Source organism: Gavia stellata, chromosome 2 (genome assembly GCF_030936135.1).
Source record: "Gavia stellata isolate bGavSte3 chromosome 2, bGavSte3.hap2, whole genome shotgun sequence".
Lineage (NCBI taxonomy): Eukaryota > Metazoa > Chordata > Aves > Gaviiformes > Gaviidae > Gavia > Gavia stellata.
The window spans coordinates 39,429,113-39,457,061 of record NC_082595.1 but is presented as its reverse complement, the minus strand read 5'-3'; the positions used below and the strand labels follow the sequence as shown (position 1 = coordinate 39,457,061).

Sequence of the window (27,949 nt, the reverse complement as noted above, 5' to 3'; positions counted from 1 at the left end):
AGTTAACACGTTAAGTACAATCATTTACCCATCTTGTTCTTACTCAGTGGTAAAAGCCATCTACTTCAATCAGTCCTAGTGAACACACTAAGATAGATACCTCCCCATCTCTCATTGGCCCCTTCAAGATTTCTGGGATGTCTCGATCCAGGAGAACTAGCAATGAAACAGATCCTCATGATGGGGGATAATAAATAGGGACAAGTGTGTAGGTGAGAAGTCAGGCTAAAGTGGGACATTACTGGTGACAAGGAAGAGTTTACAGTAAAGGTGCAAGTATCTATTCAGCTAAAACAATAAGTGAGTCCTATTTGGAATGTAGCATATGTCCTAGAAGCAAACTAGACACTGAATGTTGTCTTTGTTCCTTTTTAGGAGTGTAAACACTACCTTATGTTCTCAAGTAAGAAGACACTAATCAGACTTAGATGTAGCCACTCAAGCAAGTGGAATGATAATCCACAAGATACTTAGTTTGATGCTAAACAAGAATATGTAAACACCCACAAGAATCACCTATTCAGATAATACCAGACACCCCATATGGATTGTCACAACGCAGCACCATAGCAGCAGTTTGATTTAAGGAACAGTCTTGTTGCTCATCCCATCACATTTACTGAACAATGGTAGCATTAGCAGCACTGTGATTTACTCTCTGCTTTCAACGGGTCTAGGTCCAGTTTTGGTTTCCCCACATCATTCTCTTCATTAGGAAAGGTTTTGTAGTTGGCAAGGATGTTTTCCACCAAGAATCGAGCAGCTTCGTCTATGTTGATGTTGTCCTAAAAACATTGAAAGCAAAGAAGTCAGTGATTTTTTGAAAGTCACACATTCTTATTAGAAGCTGACCAAATACAAAACACTCTTCTACAGTCTCATCAGCATGACACAAACAGCTTAGAGGCATCAGGTCATTGCTCATACACTTGCTTGTTGAAAAAAAGTTACCAGAAAGGTTTGAGACAAAGTTATTCACCCATATTACAAATAGGGTATTTCAACTCTAATCTAGTATGCAGTTGGGGGGATAGATGTCACCTGCGTTTGGAAGACTCACAAATGCTGAAGTGCATTTCTGCATCAGGAAAGTAATAGGCAATTACACTGTTCATAGTAGTGTTTACCTTTTGGGGCCTTTTTCTGCTTCTGCTGCAGTTTGGATGCACTTACTTACGTAAATGGACCTTTTCTATCAGCCTCAAAATCTCAGCTAAATCGGGGTGCCTCAGCTAGCCACTCTACATATTCTTGTGCATGCTTTGAAAAGTACCTTAACATACAGTCTAAAGAAGGTGTGCATGCAGGATACCCTGTTGAAATACAGCTCTAGGTATCTTAGTTACTGAGGGGCCAAGCTGGCCAAAGCCAAGGGGCCTTTGACCACAGCTTTGAGCTGGCTAGGCCACCTGTTAGCTCACCACAGGGCTGCCACATTTGGAATCACTTGTCTTTGGTTCCAAAGGAAATACCACCACCCCAGTGCGCTCTGTCTCCGTAATTGTAGATCTAACTCTACAATGAGCAAGGTTAGGTTATGAGAACATTTGACCCATTGCTACTGCACTTTACAAGCTTGTGGCTGTCAGCCACAAACTGCTTCTGGCAGTTTGCAGATAGGCACTTTTCTCTGCCCAGCATGGATGAAGATTCTCCTCATTTTAGTGTAAAGGTGTTCATAAGGTATTTCTATGAATATTTATACTCTCTGCAGTTCTTTTGCCTTTAGTATTCTCCCTAATCCACAGGGAGTAGGACCTATATTACTGATGACTAGACTGAAGATTCAAGTATCAATTCCAGCAGAAAGGCAAGAGCAGATTATCAGGATATTTAAGTAGGCAGGACTTAAAACCATAAACTGATTTGGTATGCTTAGAAAACAAGCAAGCTGTTCTGACTTTTTGCTAAGCTATTCTAACCACCTCTCCAGAGTCTTAAACAAGTCAATTCATAACTGAACTAGGACTAATATTGTCTGGACTTTTCTCTGCACCAAGAACCTTGTTTTACATTGTCATGTCTTAAATGCCACCTAAAATGCAAGCTGTCACTGCACTTCCTCATTAGTATTTGTTCCAGTGTTATTTGCATTTATTTTTAACCCATGTTGAAGTTTATGCATAGCAGTGTTATGGACAGGTGAAGCTTCAGGGAAGACATAACCCAAAGCATACTCAAAAAGAATAAAAACACCAAGATTCTGAAAAGCCTTAAAAATGTGAGTTTTTAGTAACAGATGAGTGGGTTTGGAAATTATTTGTTCAAATGCAAACAAATTATTAGTTAATTTAACTAATTCCTGTCACTGTGTACCCTTCTTTCTTAAAGTGATCAGAAGAGGCTTGTTGCTTTATTTCTTTTCATATTCTTCCTACAGACTTTTTTCTTTAAGAGTTGTCTAAGCATCACTTTTGTCCCTTCATCCAGAACAGTTAAAGGAAATAGGCAAGCCCAGGGAAGAGGGACTTTAAAGTTTAACTTACCATGTTAAGGAGTTATTAACCAGACCAGTAATTTGGTCTGTCAGCCACATTGTCTTCATCTAGAAGAATCTTTCATTTTAAGTGTCAATTGGGCTTTAAGAAACTGTTGGATTCCACTTTCAACTACCACAAGCTTATCTGTGCATTGACCAAGTCTGTACACTAAAACTGTACAATATATGAAGTTACTCAAAGTTATCTGTTTGAATAAAGTAGCTATCTAAGCTTAAGTTAACACATAGAGCAAGTTGTTTTTCTTGAGTTCAGTCTTGACACTGCCTGATAAAATAGGAAAGTGCTTTAGTGACATTATCATCTGGGTGGGTAGTAACAAGTGAGCAAATAGCTTGTTCACTTCTGAAGCCTTACTACTTCCTACACACAACAGTGAAGACAATTTAAAAACCTGCACCTAAAGATTACTTGTATCTTTTGGACAGTTTGATCAGTGTTTAGTAGTACTAACATCCGAAGAATCACGCTGTTCCTGAAACATGCAAGAAAAAAACCTTACTGAACTCAGTTAATCAAGTTTTCCAGTTAGTTTTAAGGTTCTCTGAATTTAAGATATAGTTCTAATCTAAATCAAATATGCTGCAAGTCTTCCCACTTTTGCTGAACACTAGAGACTTGAGTCACTTCCTCTATTTGATGATTTCCTTTCCCACATGACTATATTCATCCATTCTTATGCCAATACTTAGAAGAGTTAAAATATGTTTCCTCTTTACACTCACCTTGGCAGAGGTTTCAAACCATCCAACAAAGCCACCTTCTCTGCAGAACTGGTCCATTTGAGAGGGATTCTGGCTGCCATCTTTCTTCTGGTCACACTTGTTTGCAAGAAGAACAGCAGGGATGGGGCTACCATTAGGAAGTAGTACTTTACTGTCCAGATCATGCTTCCATTTTGAAACAGCCTCGAAAGTGGAGCCTCTTGTGACATCAAAGACCACAAAAGCACCAACTGCCTCTTTGTAGTACACTCTGGTCATATTTCCAAAACGCTCCTGGCCTGAAAAAGGGCAGTGAGAGAGTATGTTTAAGCATGAACTGTAGTCAGTGTAAATGGGTGTACCAGGTTAGTACATACAAATTTGGCATTTGGGTCTAGTCGCCTAGTTCATACAACATTGCCTCTTCTATCCTGTGTTATCTTATTGTAACAGCCATTATGTGTACCATACAAGTCAGATGCTAAAAGCAGTTTGCAATCCCAACTCCCACTGATTTTTTTTAAAAAACCTTATTTGTCAAGTAGTGTTCTTTGAGAAGTAATGTGTAAAGACACTACCAGCACAGCTATACACAAATTCTTTCCTCAAAAAACATCTGTAAATTTTAGATATAAACCTAATCACTTCAGCTAGAGACTTAAGCATACCCAGAGATTTTCTGGGGTGTGAGAACAAGGGTTTCTACAAGCACCAAGGCTAACAGCCTTCAAAGCATCTTCCTGATGAGGAACTGAGGGAACTGGGGTTGTTTAGTCTGCAGAAGAGGAAGCTGAGAGGAGACCTTATCACTCTCTACAACTAGCTCAAAGGGGGTTGTGGTGAGGTGGGTGTTAGTCTCTTCTCCCAAGCAACTAGTGACAGGACAAGAGGAAATGGCCTCAGGTTGCACCAGGGGAGGTTCAGGCTGGATATTAGGAAAAAATTTCTTTACTGAGAGAGTGGTGAAACACTGGAACAAGCTGCCCAGGGAGATGGTGGAGTCACCGTCACTGGAGGTGTTCAAGGAATGTGTAGACATGGCACTGTGGGACATGGTTTAGTGGGCATGGTGGAGTTGGGTTGATGGTTGGACTTAATGATCTTACAGGTCTCTTCCAACCTTAGTGATTCTGTGATTCTGAAGAAGTCACCTATATTATAGATTTTTTCCCTTAGGGACAAGCTCAAAAGGAGCTAGTTTAACAGTTCTAGCTAATCCTGTTATCTTTGACTTCATCTTTTAAGTCTGAGACCTTCTTTGAAAGAATTTCCAACTGTAGGAGTTCTACAGCAATCCCAGGATTTGATACAAGATGACCAGAATAGTTGAAGTACAATTATTCACACAAAAAAAAAAATCAAGAAGAAACCAAATGGTCAGTGAGTATAGTCAAGTAAAGCCTTTCCTTATTAAGTACAGCTATTGTAGTCAGTATACTTGAAGTGTAGAATTCAAGTGCCAGTTCAGTTATTCTTCTGTTTGGAAGGTCAGACCATCACGCTGTGTTTGTACTGGAGTAGACACAGCAGTATCAAGCACAAGCATGTTTCTTGGGAAGTTCAGGCTAGTAAAATAGCTTTGTTCAGAAGTCTTTATTGGGAAAAGTAGTCCCTTATAATTCAGTTTTACAGTGCATCATCACTTCAGCTTTTAGCATTTAGTGCATATGCAGTTTTAGAATAGATAGGGAAAGTAAGAATTTTAATTGGAACATAGTTATCCACTGTTTATAAACATTCAAGTCTGCCTTTGATTAGCAAGGACAAACAGTTACAAGAATGGGTATTATCATCTGCTCAGAAAGAGACAGAAATTCATTAGGTGAAGGAACTTGACAAGGGATCCTGTTCAGCAGCACACTTTTCTAGCTCAATTGCCTCATTCTTAATGCAGTACTTCAGTGTACCAATTAGCTCATTCCCAATAGACATTTTCTGAAAAGGTTGACTAAGCAGCTGTTAGAGTTGCTGAAAAGAAGCAGCTACAGTGAAGTTACAGAGCTATAAAGCTCTATGAAAAGGACTTTATTTCTGGCTGTTCAACTTTAAAGAATGATGCTGCATAAAACAGCATCACTAGCCAGCATATTCTGAGGAGTGGAAATTACACATTAATTTCTTCACTACCAGCTTATTATCCCCTGTGTGGGAACAGGGAGCATGCAAGAGGAAAGCTCTTTCCTCCATATTCAAAGCTCAAGTTTTAAAGCAGCATTTATGCCATGGACTCTAAGGCCAACAAGCCAGGCACCAACCTGCATCTCAGTGACTATGTCACTGGGAGAGGCACATTGCTGACGCAAGTCTCCCAACAGTGCACACAGAACTTGTATAAGTAACTCACATTGTCTCCCTACGCCTTTCCAGGCTGGATTCCTATGCCTAAAAGGTGTTTTTGGTACAGTCTTACTGAAAACTGTTGTACACATGCCCACTGTTTTCATTAATCAAATACCAGTAGGAAAGATTTTGGCCAGAAGGCTTTTACTACTTCTGCAGATCAAGTGTGCCATGTCTAAAGCAGCTTTGCATTTAGATTGTGGGGATTATTTTTTTTTTTAAATGGAGCTGTACAGGGTCAGACTTAGTTAAGCCACTCACTGCATATGGCACCACACAAGCTATGAGGAACTCCTCAGCTTCCTCATTTGTTTAGCTGCCAGTCTCACCATTGATTCCTGTTACACAGGAATGCCTCTGACTGTGATGAAGCCCTGAGTCTTGTGTCCAATTCAGGCAGTATATCCCTTCACACCATAGGACAGGCCCACAAAACAGTGTAATCTCAAGGTCTACAGCGCTCTGTACCAACCTCAGTCTTCTACAGAAAGATTTCTTCAAGTTTGGCCCCAAAATGGTCTAGAAATGGACACCACTTGCTCTTATTTACATGAGACTGAACATGATTCTGAAGCAGTGAGGGGAACAGTCCCATTAGTCCTCCCTATTCAGTTGTTGGAGATCTGTGGGGATTTCAGTCTTTTTAATTAAGGCTATACATTTTTCCAAAAAAACTTGATGGACATTTACATAAGAAAATTACATTGTATTGATTAGTTGCAGAAAGGGTTGCTAGACTGTTACCAGCAAGGCATAGAGACAGCATAATTACTACATGTGAAAACCAAGTTATTTGGGAATTGTGGAAAAGGTTATCAGGCAGTTATCATTTCTCACATAGTTGTACATGCTGTAGGTAAACACGTCTGTCATCAGTTACCACAGTGAAGGACATTATCATTGACTGAATCCCTTCCTGCCTACTGCTCTCCCATCCAAAAAGGCTTTAAAGATAAAAAACAGCTAGCAAGAAGGCCATACTAGCCTCCTATAGCAAAAACTCTTGCTGAAGCCTGCATACCACAGTGGGTCTAAGGTATAGGAGAGGGGTTGTACTAGTACAAGCTCACATATAGCTTCCAAAGAAACGAAACAAAGTTACAAAGTACGTATCATAACCAAACTTTAAGAGTCCTAAACACCACCAGATGTTTTTGTCTTAAAGTAGTAACAGGGGGCCTAGCCTTGGCCAGAAAGTTTGGTCATCACTCAGACAAGTTCACCAATTCCATTTCCAAGAAAATTCCCATCATCTTATTGTAGTCAGTCTTGCCCAGCCCCCTGGCCCAATGCCTTTATGTACAGTGAGCTGGAGAGCTGCACTGACTGGTAATCCACCAAGACTGCCTGGCAGTTGCTGCCTTGACATTGGTGACTTCATGTAGTCTGGGGGATACTGGAGCATGAGCTTTTACACCATGGCAGCCCTTCCCTTGTTGGTAAAGCCAGATATGCTATACCAGAAAGGTAATGACAGTCTTGTAGTGGAGCAGAAGACTAGCTGAATCCCCTCATGGGGTCCTGATCAGGAGAAGCCACTGCAAGTGGGGTTGTGCTAACTAGAAGATTCAGGAGCTCTAGAATAATGCAGAAGCCAAGGTTAGCTTTGTACAGTAGCTTTTCTCATTGTGTGAGAAGACAGCAGTTCTGGTAGAAATGTAAGCCTGCACTGAACTGCACTTTACTTTGTACTCTTTAGCAGTCACTTAGAAAGCATGGACTTCAGCTGTCTAGAACAATCATTTAAGTATTGTTTTTAGCTGGCTTTGATAGAAGTAAAAATTTTTGCTCTTTAGTATGAGTTTTAGATTTGGAAAAAGATTAATACATACTCTCCTGTAATTTAAATTTGGGTTAAAGTAGACAACTGATGTGCATATCAGCATAAAAGCTTCTATCTTTACATTAGGAGGATTTGATACCCCTTACCCCTAAAAACACACACAAGCTCAACACTACTGTAGTATTACAGATTAATCACAGAATCACACAGAATGACAGGGGTTGGAAGGCACCTCTGGAGATCACCTAGTCCAACCCCCCTGCCAGAGCAGGTTCACCTAGAGCAGGTTGCACAGGAATGCATCCATGCGAGTTTTCAATATCTCCAGAGAAGGAGACTCCACAACCTCTCTGGGCAGCCTGTTCCAGTGCTCTGCCACCCCCAAAGGAAAGAAGTTCCTCCTCATGTTTAGATGGAGCTTCCGATGGCCAAGTTTGTGCCTGTTACCTCTTGTCCTGTCACTGGGCACCACTGAAAAAACACTGGGCCCATCCTCCTGGCACCCACCCCTTAAGTACTATGCCTTAATGCCTTTTAATAGGTCAAATACACTCTAGTATGAGTGCTGTCCTTTTCTAAAGTAGCCCAAACTCCAAAACAGTTTATTACAGAGAATTCACATCACCTCTGGAATTCACATCCGCTAACAATAGATCTGACCTGCATACTAGCTTATGACTGCTCTTCCATCCTGTCTGGAGGTCGAACAAGGATGTATATATTCGTTTATTCCACAGAAAGAATACAGAAGCAATAACACATAGCCTACCTAAGAGGCAAGAGTTTTGTTGTGTTAAAAGGTACATGGCATGAGGCAGGACGATAATTCAGTATAAACTGAGTAGACTTTCTTTACAATCCTGTTATTACTGACAGTGCAACATGCTTTTAGGCTGAGCTTCTTTTAGGGGATGCAGAGCATTCTAGACAGCTGTACTGGCTTTAGCTGGGATAGTAATTTTCTTCATAGTAGCTGGTATGGAGTATGTTTTGGATTTGTGATGAAAACAGTATTAGTAACATAAGGATGGTTTAGTTATTGCTGAGCAGTGCTTACACAGAGTCAAGGCCTTTTCTGCTTCTCGCACCACCCCACCAGTGAGGAGGCTGGGGGTGCACAAGAAGCTGGGAGGGGACACAGCCGGGACAGCTGACCCCAACTGACCAAAGGGATATTCCATACCATATCACACCATGCTCAGCATGTAAAGCTGGGGAAAGAAGAAGGAAGGGGGGGCCATTCAGAGTTACAGTGTTTATCTTCCCAAGTAACCATTATGTGAGATGGAGCCCAACTTTCCTGGCTGGACTCCTGACTGCCAATGGGAAGTAGTGAATGAATTCCTTGTTTTGCTTTGCTTGAGTGCGCAGGCTTTGCTTTACCTGTTAGACTGTCTTTATCCCAATCCACAAGTTTTTGCACTTTTACTCTTCTGATTCTCTCCCCCATCCTACCAGAAGGGAGAGAGCAAGCAGCTGTGTGGTGCTTAGTTGCTAGCTGGGGTTAAACCACAGCAACAGCCTTTTGAAAATTTAACAGGACTTTCAGGCTAATCTTTTGCAAGTGCTTTTCTGCTTGCAAAAAAACTCATACAGAAAAAGCAAACTGTAGAACACACCACTCCTCCAAGTTTTGGAGTGTGAACATCATTCTCTATTTAGGTTATTAACACTAAATTGACTCAATTTTTGCCATGCTCAGTTCAGCCAAGGATTTGTCATTCCCTTTCCTGTGTCCAGCAGAATTTTTGCTGTAGTCATTTCACCATGTGAGAATAGCTGTACCAAAAGTAGATCATACACCCAGAGGGGAAAAAGGCAAGAAGTAATCAGATAGAACTAGACTTAAAATCTCCAGTGTGTATAATCATGGAAAGAAGAAAACAGAAAAATTACTTGCTTACTACAGTAGTACAGAAAGGACAGACGATTAATCATTCTGATAGTTCTAGTGCCTTGACATAAATGTGATGCTACCACAAAGTTATCCTTTCTCTGTGCTTTAGGGGTTCAGGTGTAGATGAGGAGCTAAGCTACAGGGCAGTCACAGGGATCAGAGGTTTTTTTGGGGGGTATGGAATGGGGTATGGTACATGCAATGCAAAGTTCTGCATTCTCTAACCACAAAGTTTTCACACCTAAATGACTCAGCACATATTACCATATTTTCCAGTAATTGCAACACCTTTAAGTGAAATACTTGCATAATGTCATGCATCAGGAACGAATACAGTTCCCTACAGCAGCACGACAGGAATTAAGTTTGGTTTAAAAATGTATCAGAGCTTGGGAGCTATTACTGCTTCCCAGTTTACAATGTAACAGGAGTAAACCATAAGTTAAAAACATGAAAAAAATTATAGCTAGGTCTGACGTTAGAAGCTTTATCTTTGTACTTTACTTCACTGCAAAAGATAAGTTATCATAAGATTCAGACACTGCCAACCTTGCTTTGAAGTACATTTTAAAGAGCTCCTACAGCAATCTTTCCCAGTATAAGGAATAAACAGGAGAGTCCTGTTTATCACAGCAGTGTGACTTATCATTGTGGCAGTTCTTGCTTTTAGTTAGCAGGAGTTACCTTACACTCCTACCATTATTTTTGTTCTTAACTCCTCCTACGTGATGGGAACTGAGGCTAGAAAAAGCAAGTTAAATGTACAAATGACTGCTGGATATGCATGATATTGAGTTTGTCAGGGTTCTATCTCCCTGACTACTTACCATACCTAGAAGTTTATGAACTTTAGATGTAGTTTATATGAACTAACAGAAATCTACTCAAGGAGAGTAAAATGAAGAAGCTTCCCCAGCTATACTTTTTTGCTATGAAGGTAAATTCTGGTTTATCAATACCAACAGTATAGCACGAGTTCCCCTACCTTGTAAAAACCTAAGCTTAGTCTATTCTGAAGCCACACGACCCAGAAGCCAGAGTTGTTAAGGGTTTAAATGCAACTAACACATCTCATCAAGAGTACTGATGGACAACTAGACAAAGTCTAACTTCGCTTTCAGATGAGACTAGCGTTTCTGACATCCTCCAAAAGTTGTGTCATTAATGAGGAAGAGAAAGATAACCAAAAATTATAAAAGCCTGACAACTAGAAGAATGATGGAACAAATAGTTTCTTTTGTTGAAGTAACGTTAGTTCAAGTCATCTTTGACAGGCTAATCAGCTTAATGGCTGTCCAGAGCTCAAAAATTGATTTTAACAAGTTTTGCAGTTCCACATCAAATAATCTTAAGCTAGAGATGTATAGTTTAGTCTAAAAGTCATCCAGAAGTGAATGCACAACTAGAAGAGTTTCATCCTAAAGTTGTTTGCTGCTAACTAGAAGACCATTGCAATGAAGTTTTGCAGTCTTTGCCTGGACCCAATAATACAGAATTGCCAAGTTTGATAAATAGCAAAAAGTCCTCAGTTTATTAATAAAGCCAAGAAGCTCTTGCTAACATTATCCTTCAGAATGCTGAAACTCAGTGTTCAGTTAGTTTAAAAGGCAGTTTAAGTTCAACAGAAAGAAGTACTATACCACACAGGATAAGTCTAATCTATAAAACCAAGCCAAAAAACTATCCAACAATACTCCAGTAGGGAAGAAAATGATCAAGAGACCTAGTGAATCAGGTTAAGAGAGTTCAAAATGCATAGAAGTAGCATCCCACTAGTGTTTCAGTTATTCTGCTTTTCTATCAACAGGTACCGTACACTGCAGTGAACTCAGGCATCACAGAATGCTTATTAAGCTATAGTGTATGGCTGTAATAAATCAGTTTTAGCCTGGAATACTTGAACATTCACCTTGCATCATGAGAAGGGTTCTCAGATCAACTAATGACTTTGACCATGACCACTAATAGTCAATATTAGTCTTACCAAAATTCAAGAAGGGTTATTAGTGACAGCCAGACTAAGTCTAATTTAACTGCCAACACCATGGCTCTTAGGTCCTTGCGATCAACTACCCCGACCTTATTAGCCACACAGTGTGCAAGCACAGTGCCGCTATTAGACTTCAGTGACAAACTCTACAAATTAGTTGTTTCAGACAATTTCCTGGACCATGAGACACTTGTGCTTTTATTCATCTAGACAGGAAAAAAGAAAACAATTCAACAGTAAGTGAAACCCCTTCTTTCCAGTCTTCTTTCTGCCGAGGGAAGGCCTAACCTAATGAGCACTCTTCCCTGCTCCAGTTGTGCTGCTTTACAAGATTTTCTCCAACTCCCTGAATTTCTAGGATCAGGCTTCCACATACTAACATCAAGGAATAGCTAAGTGGCAGCTTCTTATTTACAATTCCATCTCTCAAAGTTCATGTCATTCAGTGTGGCAGATTTAAGCTAAAGTGCCGTCCAAAATGGCTGGGCATGCAGCTCAATCCTCTCACTGAGTTAGAATCACTGTCCTTTTCAAAACTCACCTACGTCCTTTAGGAGCTACAGGCAAGAACAGACTACACTTTGGATGCCTGTTGGTCCTACAGCTTGATGTTTGGCACAATACAGGAAATATCCAGAATTGCCCTGAGGATTCATCTCCCAGTTCTCCAGACATCTAATGTACATTTTATCACTACATGGGTCAGGTGTGAGCTGACTGAGGCTCCTTTTTAGCCAGATATATCAATATGCTACTGGCAAGCTACCACTGCTGACAGCATTCCCTCTTCTCCCCAAGCCAGCACAGCTTGTCCCAAAACTGTCTTACCCAATTAGATTGAATCTGTTATGCAGCAAGAAGTAGGTTAACCAAACCACTATCAATATTACAAGACATGCTCAAGTGTGTCTACCTGCTTTTTCACATGGGTAGCAGCTGTAGATTGAGAGTAGACAGACTCCGACATGGTCAGTGCTAGATATCTCTCCACTCCTCGTTCTTGCCCCTTTAAGCTATTAGTGCAAAGCTGCCAAGTGGTTAAACCACAGAGGTGTTGAACTATACTAACAGCTTAGCAGATATTAGAAACCTGTAAGAGTTAAAAAAGGCATGTCTAGCCTGACTTCTACTTTAACCATTGTGGAAGTAATATTTGGTATTTGTGGTTCTGGTGACAAACACCAAGAGGTAAAAAGCAAGAACACAGGAATACTGTATCTTCCTGTATTAGACAGTACTAGAAACAGTTTCACTGACTGCAGCTCTTACAGTTTCTAACAGACAAAAGCAGTCTCAGATGATTAAGTGAATTGCTAGTGTCCTTTCTTACTAAGGGTAGTGTGGGAAAGTTAACTGACCACTGGATGGACCTCTTCCCAACAGTAACTGTCCAAACGCTTCAGAACAGTCTTCAGGGAAAAGGTAACCAGCCAGTTAATCTTTGTTCAACTGACTCCCACTTTACCATAAGAGATAACCTTCGGTACTCTGGTTCTGTCTACATTAGACAGTGGCAGAGTGCAGCTGAAGCAGTTCTATTGAGTGAGACTATCAGAGACCTGACATCCACAGCATACTACATATACAGTAAGTACAAGAGACTTTTTAGTCATTGAAAAGTCACTGAAGAATATCAGTTTAGGTGCAGCAGTATTTTGATTGTTTAGATCAAAGTGTTTTCACATGTTCTTAGAAGTCACTATCTCATTCTGAAATGGTAGGAAGTAGTTTGATCTAAAGTTTCATTGCACAACAAAGCCAGTTTCTTACCTAATAATTTGTTGGCTACCTCAATTTTCAACATCAGTGAATAGTCTCTCCATTCACTGTTTGCTATCCTTATACTTTATTCTAAAGCAGGACAGTCCTGTTCACTACCAGTGCAACCACAAGAGCACTGACATGCAAGTGCTCAGAAATTAGACACCCAATTTCCATCAGTAACACTGACCACATCTATCATCCTAATAGATGGAAACAGCACACTATTCTCTTCCACAAAGTAAGAAAGCCTTTCTCAAACAATTGCACAGCTCTCACAGGGAATTTTACAGCACGACTGATAAACTCTTCATTGCTGCCTGTAGCCTTGGACTAATCTAATGATTTAAGGTTGTCCAAACTGACTTGAACAGCTTACTATCTTGTCTTTAAGAAGTTTAGAGGCAATACACTGCACTTATTATTCAACTGGCTTTGTCCAGCACCAAATGTATTATATGTAGAAGTATGACAGTCATGTTTGTACAAGAAAGTTTCACCTGTTTTGCCTGCATCTTTGATAAACAGCAAATTAACAAGAGAAGAAGTACCTGACTAAGCACTAGATTTCCATCCCCAGTAGAGTTCAGTCAAGCTAAATGATGATTTCTAACTAGCTGTCAAATATAGCACATATGGAAAAACTTTCTGAATACTAATGCAAGGAGAAAGTTGACATAGTCCAATTAGTGCCACCAACAGCATGAATTGCTATTTCCTACCTTGCTTTATCTAGATTTAAATAAGTCATCTGCCAGAGTTAAGCTATTTTCATGCCTGACACCCTTTAATCCATCTCCTTTGGTGCACTGTCATGCAGCTAGAACTGTACCGTGCCCTTAACAGTTATGCTGCATGGTACTACAGCATTTCACAGCACACAGGAGAACAATTCTAAAGTCAGTTTGTCTCAAGAACAACTTTATCATGAGACTGAAAAAATGTTAATCTCTAAAATGGTCAATGTGTCATAGCACATTGTGTGTGATTGGAATTTTATATCAAATAGCTGCCACTTTGCTCTACCCAGCACTCTAGCCTGGGAGCGTTTAAAGAACAAGTTCCCATAAACTGTTCACAGTGATGCTCAGAGGCTGCTTTTTAATCTATTATATTTGAAAAGCTGCAAAAGTCCATACAATGAGGAATACTGGTTTTCATTTGCTGCTAATCTAGAAGCCACTGCTACTAAAAGTTTCCTACAGCTTCTCTAGACAGAGTTAAGATATTTATTTCTAAACAAGCTCTATAAACCCCTGAAATCCCAACATTTTTCAAAGCATAATCTTACCACCCCATCTACCTTTGTTCTGTGTCTCCACAGCCAGAGAACTTTGAACGTCTAACATTCCACCACAGAAACTTACTTTGTACAGCATGTTGGAGACTTTTTTGGAACAAGGCAGCTAAAATTATTTTCTTTCCTGCATTTCATAAGACAGGTAACCAGTTTAGAGCAACCCCTTTACACCATGTGCCAACTCAAATTGTACTTGTGTACATGCACTTCAGTGACACCCTGTCCTGCTGTGCATATAAGGAAAACCAAACTGGTAAAAGGCAAAGTGGAGACATAAATAAGGTGAAGACACCCGAACGATGAAGCCGCAACACTGATGCAAGTAGAGTTGATAAAGGTCCATTTACATTCATATAAACACCTTATGTTAAGAGGAAAATGTATATTTAATATTGTCTACACCAGTTTGTCTCTGAAGGGTAATACACTTGACTTGTCAAACCAGCTTAATTTCCAACTACTTGAGCCAGTATTACATGAAGGGCAAGAATTTAGCCAATACTTGCCTCAAAAAAGCTTATGAACAATGCAAGTTAATTTCTGCAAAGTTTTCTAGTTTGTTTTATAGTTTGACCAAAAAATTAATTGTGCAATATATACTATTTTTTCCTTCCATCTGCTGTATTCCACATAAGAACTTAGGTATCATTTCCCTTTAAGGTAGCTTCCCCTCTGCCCATATGATGGATACCTATCCAGCTATCCTTTATTCTCTGTATCAGAGCGCTAGGGAAGTATTTTTATTGTGATCTTGTAGAAAGCCTAAAGCTTCTGAGCAACTGCTATATATGATACGAAACTTACCTATTTGAAAATAAGGCTGAAGCTTCATCTATTCCATAGTGATTAGAAGCTCAAGAACTAAGTGCATTTCTATTGTTGACAGAAATTAAAAAATACCTGCAAGATCAATACAGCATACTTTTAAGCATGTACTAGATCAGATGGTCTTCTAAGATCACATCTTTAGCCCCATTTCTTGTAGGGCACCTAGAAAAGCCTACACCTAGAAAAGCCTATGGAGAAATTCTAAGCTTATTTCCAAGACACTTGAAGAACATCTGTCTCAATTCTACCATTTAACTGAAAATTAACTGAACAGTCCTCTCTCGCATAATCAAAATTGCCATACTAAACTGCCTTACAACACCAACTTCAAGACAGTAACATTTCCCGTATGCTTATGGAATTCCATGAGGCCGCAGGCTTTAAGTTTAGTTCAAGATAACATACTTTGGTATATAATAAAGTACTAAGCAAAAGAACCTTCACCAATATGAATGATTCAGTAACCCACTAGTAAGAGAAGGAAACTGGTTCATCAGCAAGACCAATAACCATACCTTGCTTGATAGCATTTCATAAAAAATGACTTAAAGTATTCAAAAAAGAAAGCATGCTGACATCCAGAGTCTGTATTCAGAGATGTCTGAAGGCTGGAGACACACCAAAAGGAAACAGTTTAACACATTCAGCACTTATTTGGATACTTAGCTGTAGAGCTCCAAATACAGCAAGTCATAGTCAACTGAAAGCTCATAACTCAAATTCTGCTGTTCCAGAAGAGCCCCAAGCAGGGACACCTACACAAGACTACCCAGAGGGGTGATTTCTAGGAGGAAACCTATAATACACCTTCAGTTCTGTTTCTTGCCTCTACTTCTAAGACAGTGTTCAAAACCTTTCAACATGAGCAGGTTTTCTACTTTCGCCTCCTCAAACTTTATCTGCTAGTCTTGCAAGTTTCCAGCCAACATCATCCTTAAGTAATCTTTCTCATAAGATTTATACCTAAATGTGTGCAAGCAGAAAGCTCTCAGAAATGTCACAGGTCTTTCAAATATTTTTCATAAGCCTGGACAGAAAAGATTCTCCAACCCTGACCAGGAGTTTTCTGACCTGCCTCAGCTGTTACCAGAATGATAGTGCTCCCATCTTCACACAAAGGCAGCTGCTGCTGGAATCTCCATCAGCATATGAACTAGGAAATAACTTCAGATCACTTACCAGTTTCTGAAAAAGCTCTGACCTCCAAGTTCTGCATCCATTTCTGATGAAGTTACTTATGTGCACATTTTTCACTCTTCCTTCCTTATCATACTTATTAGGTTTCTTTATAAGAGTGAGGAAAACACACAGATAGGGGCAGGTTATGCCTAGATTCTCTTGCCTTCACTCTGTGCTCACTTGTGTAGAGCATGTTTAGAATACCAAAGTACAATCATTCCTCTTCTGTTCGGTCAATTTCCTAGTCATGGTCTTCCAATTAAAGCAGTACTTCAGTTTTAATAAACACTTTTACAAAGAAATTCTAATGAAGTCCTGGAAGAAGAATACTATTACACCAAAGTTAATGCAGAATTGCCCAGTCAAAGCTTTAAACAAATTTGTCTACCAGTTGTCATTGGTGACATTCTTCAGGAGAAGCCAAGCTCAAGTGGTTATCTAACTTTTACCACCCATACCCTCCAGAAAGTTGCATGTTTGTACAGGTTGATGTTAGTAACAGTGATAGTCAATGGGATCATAAAACAGCAGCTAACACTCCTCAGTTGCTCATCTTATTAGAGCAGATCAGAAGTTTTTATCATAAAGTCCTTACAGTGTTCTCTAAATGATATTTGACTTTCATCAATATGCTATATTCACCTTCTACACTATGTTGTGGTCAGTGCAGTATACTCACTAAACTAGCATGCTTGTCAAGTAGGAATCTCTAGTGTATTGAAATAGACTTTAAAGCACTTCCCTATGATTAAGATTCCTTTGTTTTGTATCTCTTTACCACAATGACTCATTCCTATCTCCTATTTATTTTGACAGTTGTTTATGTCCTTTGATCAAGGGGGTTAACCTGGTTCTAACACTTTCAGAATATATCCAGGAAGAGAGATTTATCATAATTCTACATGTCAAGATAAAAAACAAGAGTAATGCCTAAGGGCAGCTAACATTTAGAAGTTTTGCTCCTGTAAGAACATGCATGTCATCTGTTCAGCTTCTTTCAGAATATTTCATGCTGCAACTGAGATAATCTGACATTGACTGATCAGTTTTACTCCCAAGCTTTTTCACCTCCATTATTCAAGAAGCTACAACCTGTGTCTAAAAACTAAAATGCCTGAGTACTTCTGGAATATACAACTCCAAGCACAACAGTACCCTTTTCCCCCTTCACTATTTCCCACCCCTCCTTTGATTCTGCTGCAGAAATTTGCATTACCTTGTACCTTACAACAAGAAGGCTACTTTCATCAGGAAAAAAAGCATAGGCAGTGTAACATTGTCATGCTCTATTTGACTGAATTATCTAATCACTAAAAAAGCCTCAGCTAGCACACGAAATTGAAGTCACTCAGGAACCTGCTGCATTGCAATACACAGTACAACATTCATCCTTTTGACTACAATCACACCAGAAGCCAGCACAGTATCTGCATTATAATCTTTAGCTGATGACTGAACTACATGGTTAGTTCTTATCATTGATTTGGGTACAGAACCTTAGATTGCAGCACTCAGCTCTTTGAGGAAAGCTTTTTATGATGAACTGTTAAGTATAAGCTTTGATCTAGTGAAAAATAACATGCCTTACTATGCTTAAGTGTTAGACTTTAATTCAGAAGCCTTTTTAAATGCACCAAAATCAATTAGGAATGCCAGCACCATATTGCTTGCAGGGAAGTCACATGTAACATTACTTACCATAAGATTTAGATCTGTTTAAGAGATCTAAAGCTGTTTGTCTGCACACACCAGTAGACAAAATTATCTACATGAGCTGTTGAAAGGCAGGAGACAGTTGAACTTATGAGTTAAAAAGGAATGACTATCACATGTTCAGATACTTCATTAACACTTTAATAAAGTACTTTAGGGAATATGCGCTATGAATATATAGAAGCCATCTTCAACCTGGTTCTCTAATAAACCTGCTAAAATCCTCAGGTATTTAGAAATATTAATGAAGTATAGACATAGTCAGCTGCAGAACACATTCCCAGGTCAAGGACTTTAGCAGTTTTAAGACCATGGAACAATACTTATGGATACTAAGATCCCCTTTATTTTAATTATTAACGTTTACCTGAGATGTCAAGTTCTATAGGAGTCTGAACTGTTACTTTCACACTGGCTAAGTACAGCCCAATCAAATATCACTAAGACTAAGATTACTTCTCTTCTTGGTCTTGGTTTTTTGATGGAGGAGTGACCCTCAGCCCCTGGGAAACAGAATAGCCCAAACTACCAGATTAGACATAAGAGTTTGGAGTGCAAATTGCAAAACAGTTGTATTTTCCTTTTTCATTTTTGCTAGGGAAAGACTAGTCAAGAGTTTCATAGAAAATATGCACCACATTATAATATAGGAAAATTTTTGCCTATTTAGTTTAGTAGGGCATTATTTGCAATAGGTCTGGAAGTGTTATGAGTAGTATACAGACATTTCAGTGTCAGGAAAAATTTTATTCTTCAATCTATCAGCGATATTAGCACAAGCCTCCAGGGATCTATCAGCAGCTCTTAACTCAGTCTTCACCTAGCAGTGTCCAAGATACACTAAGGACAACAATCAAGAGGGAAAAATACTGTTGTCTAGATCTTTAAATTAATGCATGTGTGTATCAACAGGACTTCCCATAATGTAGATAGGTTCTGTCCAAACTTTGTTTCAAGTTACAGCTAAGTTTCTGCCTAGCCTGTTGAAACAGATTGCTTTGGCAAAGCACACAGCCGACCCCAGTCTTAGAAACTAAGGGCTGAGAAGAAGTTAAACACAAGCATGGCAGCCTGCCAAACCCCAGAATCCTGATAGTCTCCCCTCTTTAATCTTTGGAACCCCAGACTTGCTAAAATACATCTGGAGTGTTGTAGCAGCTTGCACTGATATTGCCAATTGATTTAAAGCAAGTTAAAACTGATCTGTAAAAGGAACGCATCAGAAGAGAAAGCTTGCCAACATTTTACTTGCTCTCCAAAACAGCAATTAGAAAATATTTCTGTTTGCCCTACAGGCCAGCAGCAGAAAGATCTCTGACGTGTTTCAGCATATGGCAGTAAGAAGCAGGCTTTTTAGTTTGAGGAATCATATTTGAAGTGTGTTAAGATAACCTTTAGAGCAGAAAGGCCAGAAGCTGATGTACAGCTGGTCTGTCACAGGGTTACAGCAGCCACGTGTTACGCTTCCTCTTTTCTGAGCTTCCACTTGATAAAGCATAGAGTTCATGGGAACAGTAGCCACCAGTTGTTATCCTAGTATCTTCCAGTAGCATAAGTTTAAACACAAGCATTTGAAATAAAGTTTCCTTTTTCATATCCAAGGAGATATTCTGAACATAGTAGAGAGGGCTGAAGAGAACTGCAGGTTAACACCTGGGCTGCAGACAACACTAGAAATGCAATACCAACTTGAGATGATTAAGGAACTGAGGGGAGAGACTTCTTACAAGACCACAGCAAAACAGAGTTTGTTGTGCGGCATTTAACACCGCAGCATAAGTTAAGTCAACCATAATAGGCATACAGTTGGAGTCCTTAAAAGAGAGGTGTTAAAGAACGGTTTTGAATTATATATAGGAAAGGAATGACATGTAGTTTGGACAAGTGAACAGGGCTTTTCTGCTTCTGTGTGCTCAAAGTACCTTTCTGAAACACAAACCCATGATTTGAATATAGAACTAAGCATAACACAAGTCCCATTCCTTCACTCCACATTGCAGAGACACAAGTTACTTTTAAGTTAAGTAGGTGACTCCAAACAAACAAAGTTTGAGCATACTTCGAGGACAATTTTAGCTATTTGAGTTGCCTTTAACCTGTACAGCATGCTTACTAAACATAACCTACTTGAAAGAGATATTTATTTCCTCTAGAAGTGTTATGAAGCCATAACCATGAATGAATTTAAGCAGCAGTCATAATCAAGGCCACAAGCACCTGGGCAAGCGGGTCAGGAGGAGCAGTATGAGCAGGAACCCTCGGGGAGCCCTGGAGCCAGCAAGCAGAGCAAAGCAGCTTTTTGAGGACTGCTGTAAAACCCTGGGCCAAACCAAGAGACCCCAAACATCAGCTAATAGGAGCACACGCAGCCTATAAAAAGTCAAAAACTTCAGTCCCCCATTGGGACCTCCCTCTACTTACGTCTCAAAACGCAGACAAGTGGGGTTGCAGGTAATAGGGGAAAGGAGAAAAACAAGACGACAGACTTGACAGCCAAAGCACGCTTTCCTCGACAGAGGCCAGGCCCCGGGACCCCCGACAGCCGGGTCCACAGGCCCCTGCCCCCTCGGGGCTCACCCTGCAGAAAGAGGCCCCCCCCAGCCCTTACCTGCTATATCCCAGAGCTGCAGCCGCACCAGGGTCTTGCTGTCCCAGTTGATGACTTTGAGCGCGAAATCCACCCCGATAGTGGCCCGGTAGTGCTGGGAGAAGAGCTGGTGCACGTACCGCTTGATAATGCTGGTTTTACCCACGCCCAGCTCCCCGATCACCAGCACCTTGAAGAGATGCTCCCGGCACTCGGGCACGCCGGAGCCCGCTCCTTCCCCGCCGGCCATCCTCGGCCCTCCCGCGGAGCGCAGCGGGGACGCGGCGGGGAGGCCGAGCAGCCGGGGCCGCGGCTTTCCCGCCTCGAAACTTTCCCAGCCGGCAACTTTCCTCCAACTTTTCCCAGCCGGCTCCCCGCTGGGCCGGCCCACGCCAGGCGGGAAGGCGAGCGGGGGGAGACGGAGCGGGATAGAGAGAGAGGGAAGCCCCACAACCACCTGACTGCAGTCACAGGACGCGGAAACTCCGCGGCCTTATAAAAGCCCGGGGGAGGGCGGCGGGGAGGGGCAGGGGGAGGAACCCGGCCCGCCCCGCCGCTCCGGGATACCGGGGGTGTTGGGAGGGGGGAGCGGCGGGATGGGGTCTCTGGGTCCCCCCGCAGCTGCCTCGGCTCCTCCCCCGGCCGGGATGGGCTGTCCGTGGGGCAGCCGGCAGCGGCGGGAGGCCGGCGCTCCGCCCCGCTCTCCTCGGGCGCTCCCCCGGGCACGGCAGTGCCCGGGGGAGCGCCCGAGGAGAGCGGGGCGGAGCGCCGGCCGTAGCGGCAGCTGAGCGTCCAAACGGGGCTCACGCCGGGGAGGTTTCAGCTCCCTGCTGAAGGCATCCTCTGCCCCCTTTTACTGGTGGTGGCAGCAAAGTTTTCTCTCGGTAAAATCTCGGGAGCGCCCCTTCTCTGAAAACACTCAGGTTTTCTCTCCTCTGCTCGGCAAAGCACGTTATGGCAAAGAGATTCGTGGGGCACAGAGGTTCGTGGGGCAAAGAGGGCTTTATCAGGTTGTCTGCTAATAGGAGCACTCCAGTAACCCACACTCGCACCCACAGTCGCCTCTCCATTATGGGCTTGCTGGCTTCCCCACCTGGAGCCAGCCTGGGGCCCTGTGAGCGCAGGGTGTTTGCACCCAAGCCACCTCCCTGCACTTGCACGCCCTGCAATAAGGCCTGGAACTGTACATTGGAGAATGGTGGTGCTGAGCTCACCCTGTGCAAACAGGCCGAGGGCAGGGCGGAGGCAAGAGCAGTGATGTAGTGTAGGCCATCATGCATAACAGGCTCAGGTAACAAAGGATGAAATCACCTCCTCATCTGCAGGATTCCTGTCAAACACCTGCAACTAAATTTGGTTCCCTTCTGTTCCTAAATGAATTCAGTAAAATATTTTTTATCGCTCTGTCATTGTTTTAAAAAAAACATCAGACAAAGCAGTAAATGAACAGACACATTGTTAGAACCCAACATAAAATAAGTTTCCTGTCCCTAGGACCATGTAGTACCAGCTGTGCAGATTGCAAGTGCTGGGAAGAAAAACATCTTTGCTAACGTGCTCTCCAAATGAAACACCCAACCGCAGGCATCAGTCCTGTCAATGAGAGGCTGAGTGCTACTGTCTCAGTGCTGTAACATTTAGCTATCATGTAAATTCCTTAACAGAGCTATTTTGTGCCAGAGAGCAATAAGGACCGGACTGAAAGGGAAATGTTACGTGACTGTCTAGACAGCGTGTGTGCACACAAGTTAGGAGCCCAAGTGCCGATCTGATTAGGAGTGAAGGGATGCGTGCAACGGGAAACAACGTATCAGTTAAAACATCTGGTAATTGGTCTGGCAAGCAATCATCAGTTGCTCCTCACTATATTGTATATACGAATTCCTTTCCTATGCTTTTAGTTAGTGGCTTGAGCAAAATAATCCAGACATTCTCAGCTGGCTTGAAGCATGCTTACTTCCATGTCACACAAAGTTGATGCATGCAACATAGATGGGAGTGGGTGAAGAGACTAGCTCTTTCACAAAATGAGGCAAAAAAGCTGGACTTCTTGGAGAAAAATAATATTTAGCGATTTTGGGTTAAATTTATTAATTTAAGCTGTCACGCTACATTAGCTTCAATACAATTCTTCTAATTAGTATTTACTTTCCAGCAGAAGTAATAACATCAGAATATAAACTAAGGGAAGACTGTCACTCAAAAATTAGATTTCTTTTGTTTTGATGGAAGGTGACACGGGGTAGCACATGTTCTCTGGCAAGAGATGAGATAAACAGGAAACATTGCCATTAGTTGGGAGTTTGAAGAAGAATATGAGACACCTTATTTCAGGTACATGTACTTCAACCACTATGGGTTCTGGTAAACCTCTTTAGCTCTATCAAGACTGATAGTCTATCTGCGTGCACAGCTATGGTCCATTCAGACTGGGGATTTGGCTGGTATGCACTGAAGATCTCTCCCCACACAGGTGCCCAAGTTTCTTTCCTTCTTCCACTTGGGATGGAAGTGAATTGTCACATGCTCACATAAAGACGTGGCTGGGGTCTAATATGGATGCAGAAGCCTAGCTCCTCAGGCTTAGATGTAGTCTTTGTGTCTTCATTCCTCACCTGTCAGATGGTGTTTATAGTACTTTCCTAACTTACAGGAGAGTTATGTTAATTGATTACCAAGCACATTCTGCCATTATATGGCAGAGGGTGGAATATTTGCTTGTTCTAATTGCAGGCTTCTCATAACATTAGATAAATTGTTTTTCCTTGCATAGATGGGGTGGAAATTTCAGGCATTTCCTACCATTTGTTAGGCCTGCCTACTACCCTCTTTGTTTTACATGCCATAGAAATTCATTACTGCCATTATTTTCTTCATTCCTCCTCCTCATTTTGTCGGGGAACATAGATCATATCAGACAACTAAGTGAGCAACTATACTATTGTTAGTAAACTGAATACAAGTAATTCAGTGTACTTGAAACTTGGTAGCAAGAGTACGAAAGAAGCCTGTAGGTTAATTTTTTCCTCACGTACTGATTTTGAGCAATTAGAAATAACATTGAAAACAAGTCTGTAAAAGTCATGATCTGTTCACAGAAGAGTCACTAACAGAAACAAGGGCAAAATGTGACTTATAATTTTCCATGATTAATAGTTTGATCAGTTTTAATTACATTACAGCATGCCAAACATACAGCAGTGGATCTTGCTTGAACTAATAATTTGCCTTAATTTCATTACTATTAATTTCATTCAAGTTGGCTGATATGAAACAGCTTGGCAAAATTCAGTCATTTGCAGTCTCGTTATTACTGTTCTGTTTCTCTGTGGTGCAGTATAATCAGCCATGCACAAAGTTATAGAATAAAGTATAATCACCATCCACCTAGTGCAGGGTAGATAACCTTTATACTGTGAGCTAAATTTTGGTGTCACTTGGTCTTTTGCATGTAATTCTACTTTTTAACTGACTCCCCTTTACCAGTTGAATGTCAGCAAAAATCCTCTATTGAACAAGGGTTGTTGGCATCATGGTACAGTAATTGGGATTACAATATTATTTTTTACCTTCAGTTACCTACACTGGGAGCCCAGGAAAGGGTTATTATTGTGCCATTTTAACTAGCTTATCTGGTTGGTTGCCTTTAAATAAGATGCCTGCTTCATATTTCAAATAGCAATTGTACAAGCTATTTGTTTTTTTTTCTTTCACTGCATTGGGGATATCAGGAATGAGGAAAAGAAAATGTAAATCTCACAAAACAGGCTTTTGGTATCCTCTCAACCTGAAGGCTGGAGGCTGATCTGAATAAAAACTAGCTTTTTTTTTTACAGTTGCTGGTATTAGCCTGCCCATTCACTGGGGTCCTTTGCTAAATTATCAGTTTATCCACACATCAGAACATTGGCTTCTGATAGCAGCTGGGTTGGAGGAACTGGCTGCTCACTGGAAATGTTTCAGAACTTTTAATAGCCTAATGTTCATTACACAATGAATACCGAAGGACTGGTGAAACAGCTTTGCTTGTAAGATGACATTGTAGCTTCCTTTTTTTCTTATCCTTAATGTCTTTTTTGTATCTCTCTTCCTTCAAGACTGCTTCTTCTAATCTTTCCCATGTTAGTCTGTTCCTCCCCTTCCTCTACAACACCATTTTGCCTTATCTCCTTTCTATTTTCATCATACCAACTGTAATTCTTTAAAATCTTCCCTTTTTGTCTTTTTTGTAGTTTTTCATTTTTATTTCCTTTTCCCTTGAATGTTCTTCTTCATCTGACTTCAGTTTAGGCCTTCTGTTTTTTAATTTTTTTGTCATGATTTCTCCCTTTCATACCCACCTTCCCATTCTGAGCTTTTTCTTCTCTGAAGCAAATGAGGAATTCTTCATGTTTCTTCTTGTCAGCCTGCGGTGAAGAAGGGACAGCAGCAGGTTCAGCCAGTTAGTCAGGCCAGGAAAGCTGAAGCAGAGGGATGCGGTTTGTTTACTTTCCCCTGTAGTTGCATTAGAAGTGAAATTCATAGCTGAAAGGGTGGTGTGAGTACCTGGAAAAGTGGAAGAAGTACGGCACATGGAAGATTTTTCTGCATCTGGGTGAGGAAGCACAGCTTCTTGGACGCTATGACTGAGCAGATTTGCACGCCATGTTATCTATCTCCATGTACTTCTCTGATCAGATGGAGGATTGGTAAAACACTTCCTCTGCTCCTCATAGCATTTCCCAATAGTCAAGGGGAAAAAAAGTCTGTGTTGTAAAACAGTATTGTTGTAACAGACAGATTGTACTTCCTGGAGCAGCGTAGGTGACTGAATGCTTTCTTTTAACAGTGGTTTTCTAGGAAGTACTGCTTTTAGTGTTAGTAACACAGAAACAGTAGAGACCAAGATAAGCACGCAAGGCTGGGGGTCTGTTGGAAAAATACTGCTGTGGCCAAGTAAAACACTGAACAACAAAGCACATACACAAGAGGATTGAAGTAAAGTTACATGAAACTTTTATACGAGTTTATGGTCTACAAATGCATGCTTAGTTTTTACCCACTAAAAATGTTGCCCTTCAGTTGTGTGAGAGCACCCATGAACAGAAAGCTAATATTATGTGTTAGTATTAGCCTGTTTGGGGCTTTACTTCCTACAAGGCAATATGATATACTGTTGTTCCCTGACCACAAATTTAACCGTATTATAGGGACTTGAACTTTTAATATACACACAGCCTACATATAGGACAATTCTACTTATACTTGAAAGATGTGGTTGCAGAAATACAGATCCTGTCTCTGTGTCAGTTGTAAAATGTATCCTGGATGCCTGCAGGCAAAACTAGTATTAAACAACCCTAAATATAAATTGGAAAATCTAGAAAAATAAATATTAAGGTTTTATTAAAACCCATAAAATAATTGCCTGTACAATGGAGTAATAGACGAATGCTTTAGTCTGGAAGAGGAAGAGAAACCAGCCATGAGGAAGTCACATCAAATAGTGACGTTTGCCAGTCTTTGGCAAACATCTGGAGAGACGTTTGATGATCACAGAGGCCTCTCTCACGAGGCCTGATGGTCTTGTGCAGAGGATAGGATATTCTCCCTCAGACTAACTCATCTGTATAATCTATGCAAATAAGTGGTGCTCAGCTTGCACTGCCATCTTTACATGGCAATTGAGCTTACTTGTTCCCCATTTACAGGCTTCCTGTTAACCAAATTCTGGGCTTATGTTTGTTTTATTGTTAACTCTGTTCTTTTGAAAAGTCTTTTGTGCCTTTGTGGTAATCAGGAGGTGAATGGATACAATACTGCTGGGTCTAGAAGAGGGACTGAGAGTCTGTGTTGTCCTCCGGCTGTGACTGCAACACATGATGGGGCAGGCGGTAGTGGAAGTGCTAAAGATCTGCTGAACTCTTCCTTGCCTTCTTTTGGTAAATCTACATCTAGGCAGGCAATAGACTGAGAGAAACAGTTTTGAATTCTCTCCACTACAAATATTTTTTTTTTTTCTCTTTGCATACGAGAATGGTAAATCCATTGCCTTCATTACCAGCACTCTGAAGAAGATAATAGTTTAATACTCTAGTATTGAACGAGTGGAGTGCTCCCCAGGAGTGTCATTGGCAGGCAGATTTATGGCAAAATAGGAGTACTTGTAGAGCATCATTGCAGGTCTGAAGACTAAGGGCCAGGAGGGAGAACAGCAGTTGACTGGGGTTCAGGGAAGCAAGACAAAATAGTTTGTGAAATACTGAGGGAAGTATTACTGTAAGCTCTTTCTTCCCTTACTAGCTGTTCACTTCAGTTTGTTAGAGGACCTTATTTCCCCAAATTCCCCCAACATCTTTTCCAACATTTACTGGTTGTCCCCCCAGTGTCCTCAGTACTCCCAAGCCATGTGCTAGGAAGGGAACAGAAGTTCTCCCACGCAAGGCCCTTACTTTCCATCCACATTGCCTCCACCTGATCTCTTCCACAAAGTTAGGGTCATTTTGATACCTCATCAACAGAGAAGACTAGGCAATGGCCTACCTGATGGTGATTAACTAATGGCACCTATAGCCAAATATCAAGGCTGTGAGCAGCTGAAGGTAAGAGTGAGGTGAGAGGATTTACTCTAGCAGCCACTGGTAGCATCTCCAGCTGGGCAAGGGCAGACTATGCAGTAGGCACCAGCCAGACATGAGCTGCCCTAGGCAAACACTTTTCACGTGTTTTAAACCAGTTCTGAAACTGGAGTACTGGAAAGCACTAGAAACTCCCAATTACGTTTATGTTGATGAGTCAACATAATGCTTTGTGTCATTCTTATCTAAAATCCTTATCTTTCTTAGCTTATCTTCATTGACAAGTGTACTTTTCCTGTACCACACTGAACAATATCTACAGCTACAGAAGTATGACTAAAGAAAGATGTGACTTGGAAACATAGATACCAAATTACATAGATACTTAGAGTGACAAAAGTGAAAACTGGACACTACTGTAAAGAAATCCACATTGATCCACATATTTAATTTTAATTAGTCAAAATTTATTTCATTTGTAACAACCCTTTAAAGCAGCAGCATCTGTTGTATCTTACACATGGAGCAAAGTAGAAAAATTGAAACAAAAAGCGTTCTGTGACCTTCTTTAAACTATGCAATACTAAGTCCCCATTCTGCTTACACATCTAAGCAAGCACGGAACTTCAGACACTGTGAGTCATCCCACCCACCTCACTTTCTAGAGGTTATCATGTGCATGAGCTTTGTCACATGCAGCCAGCTTCTTAGTTTTTCTAGTGGGACACAGAATGAAAAAGATCAATATTACACCAGACCTGCAAATACAGTTAGCATGCATGTAAACATAAATATACATCATACTTACTCAT

The 27,949-nt window shown here is 41.0% G+C and overlaps 1 protein-coding gene across 2 annotated transcripts; it reads right to left on the bottom strand.

Moving 5' to 3' along the window:
* Positions 1-633: 633 nt before the first annotated feature.
* RAB32 (RAB32, member RAS oncogene family) lies at positions 634-27,949 on the bottom strand. Of its 2 annotated transcripts, XM_059835415.1 has the most exons (4): positions 27,935-27,949; positions 20,602-20,782; positions 3,224-3,501; positions 634-785 (listed from the first exon to the last, which is right to left on the bottom strand). In XM_059835415.1, exons 1-4 carry the CDS (start codon positions 27,947-27,949, stop codon positions 636-638), a joined length of 624 nt encoding a protein of 207 aa, XP_059691398.1. In that variant the 3' UTR covers positions 634-635. The 2 variants fall into 2 exon arrangements, with proteins under 2 accessions (XP_059691398.1, XP_059691397.1); XM_059835414.1 differs by lacking the exon at positions 27,935-27,949 and having other exon boundaries at positions 20,602-20,830.

Coding starts and splice junctions, on each gene's coding strand:
- RAB32 (XM_059835414.1), bottom strand. CDS start 20,830: ATGGCCGGCGGGGAAGGAGCGGGCTCCGGCGTGCCCGAGTGCCGGGAG. Junction 3,502..20,601: donor GCAGCTCTGGGATATAGCAG/GTAAGGGCTGGG, acceptor GCCCTTTTTCAG/GCCAGGAGCGTTTTGGAAAT. Junction 786..3,223: donor GGTTTGAAACCTCTGCCAAG/GTGAGTGTAAAG, acceptor CAATGTTTTTAG/GACAACATCAACATAGACGA.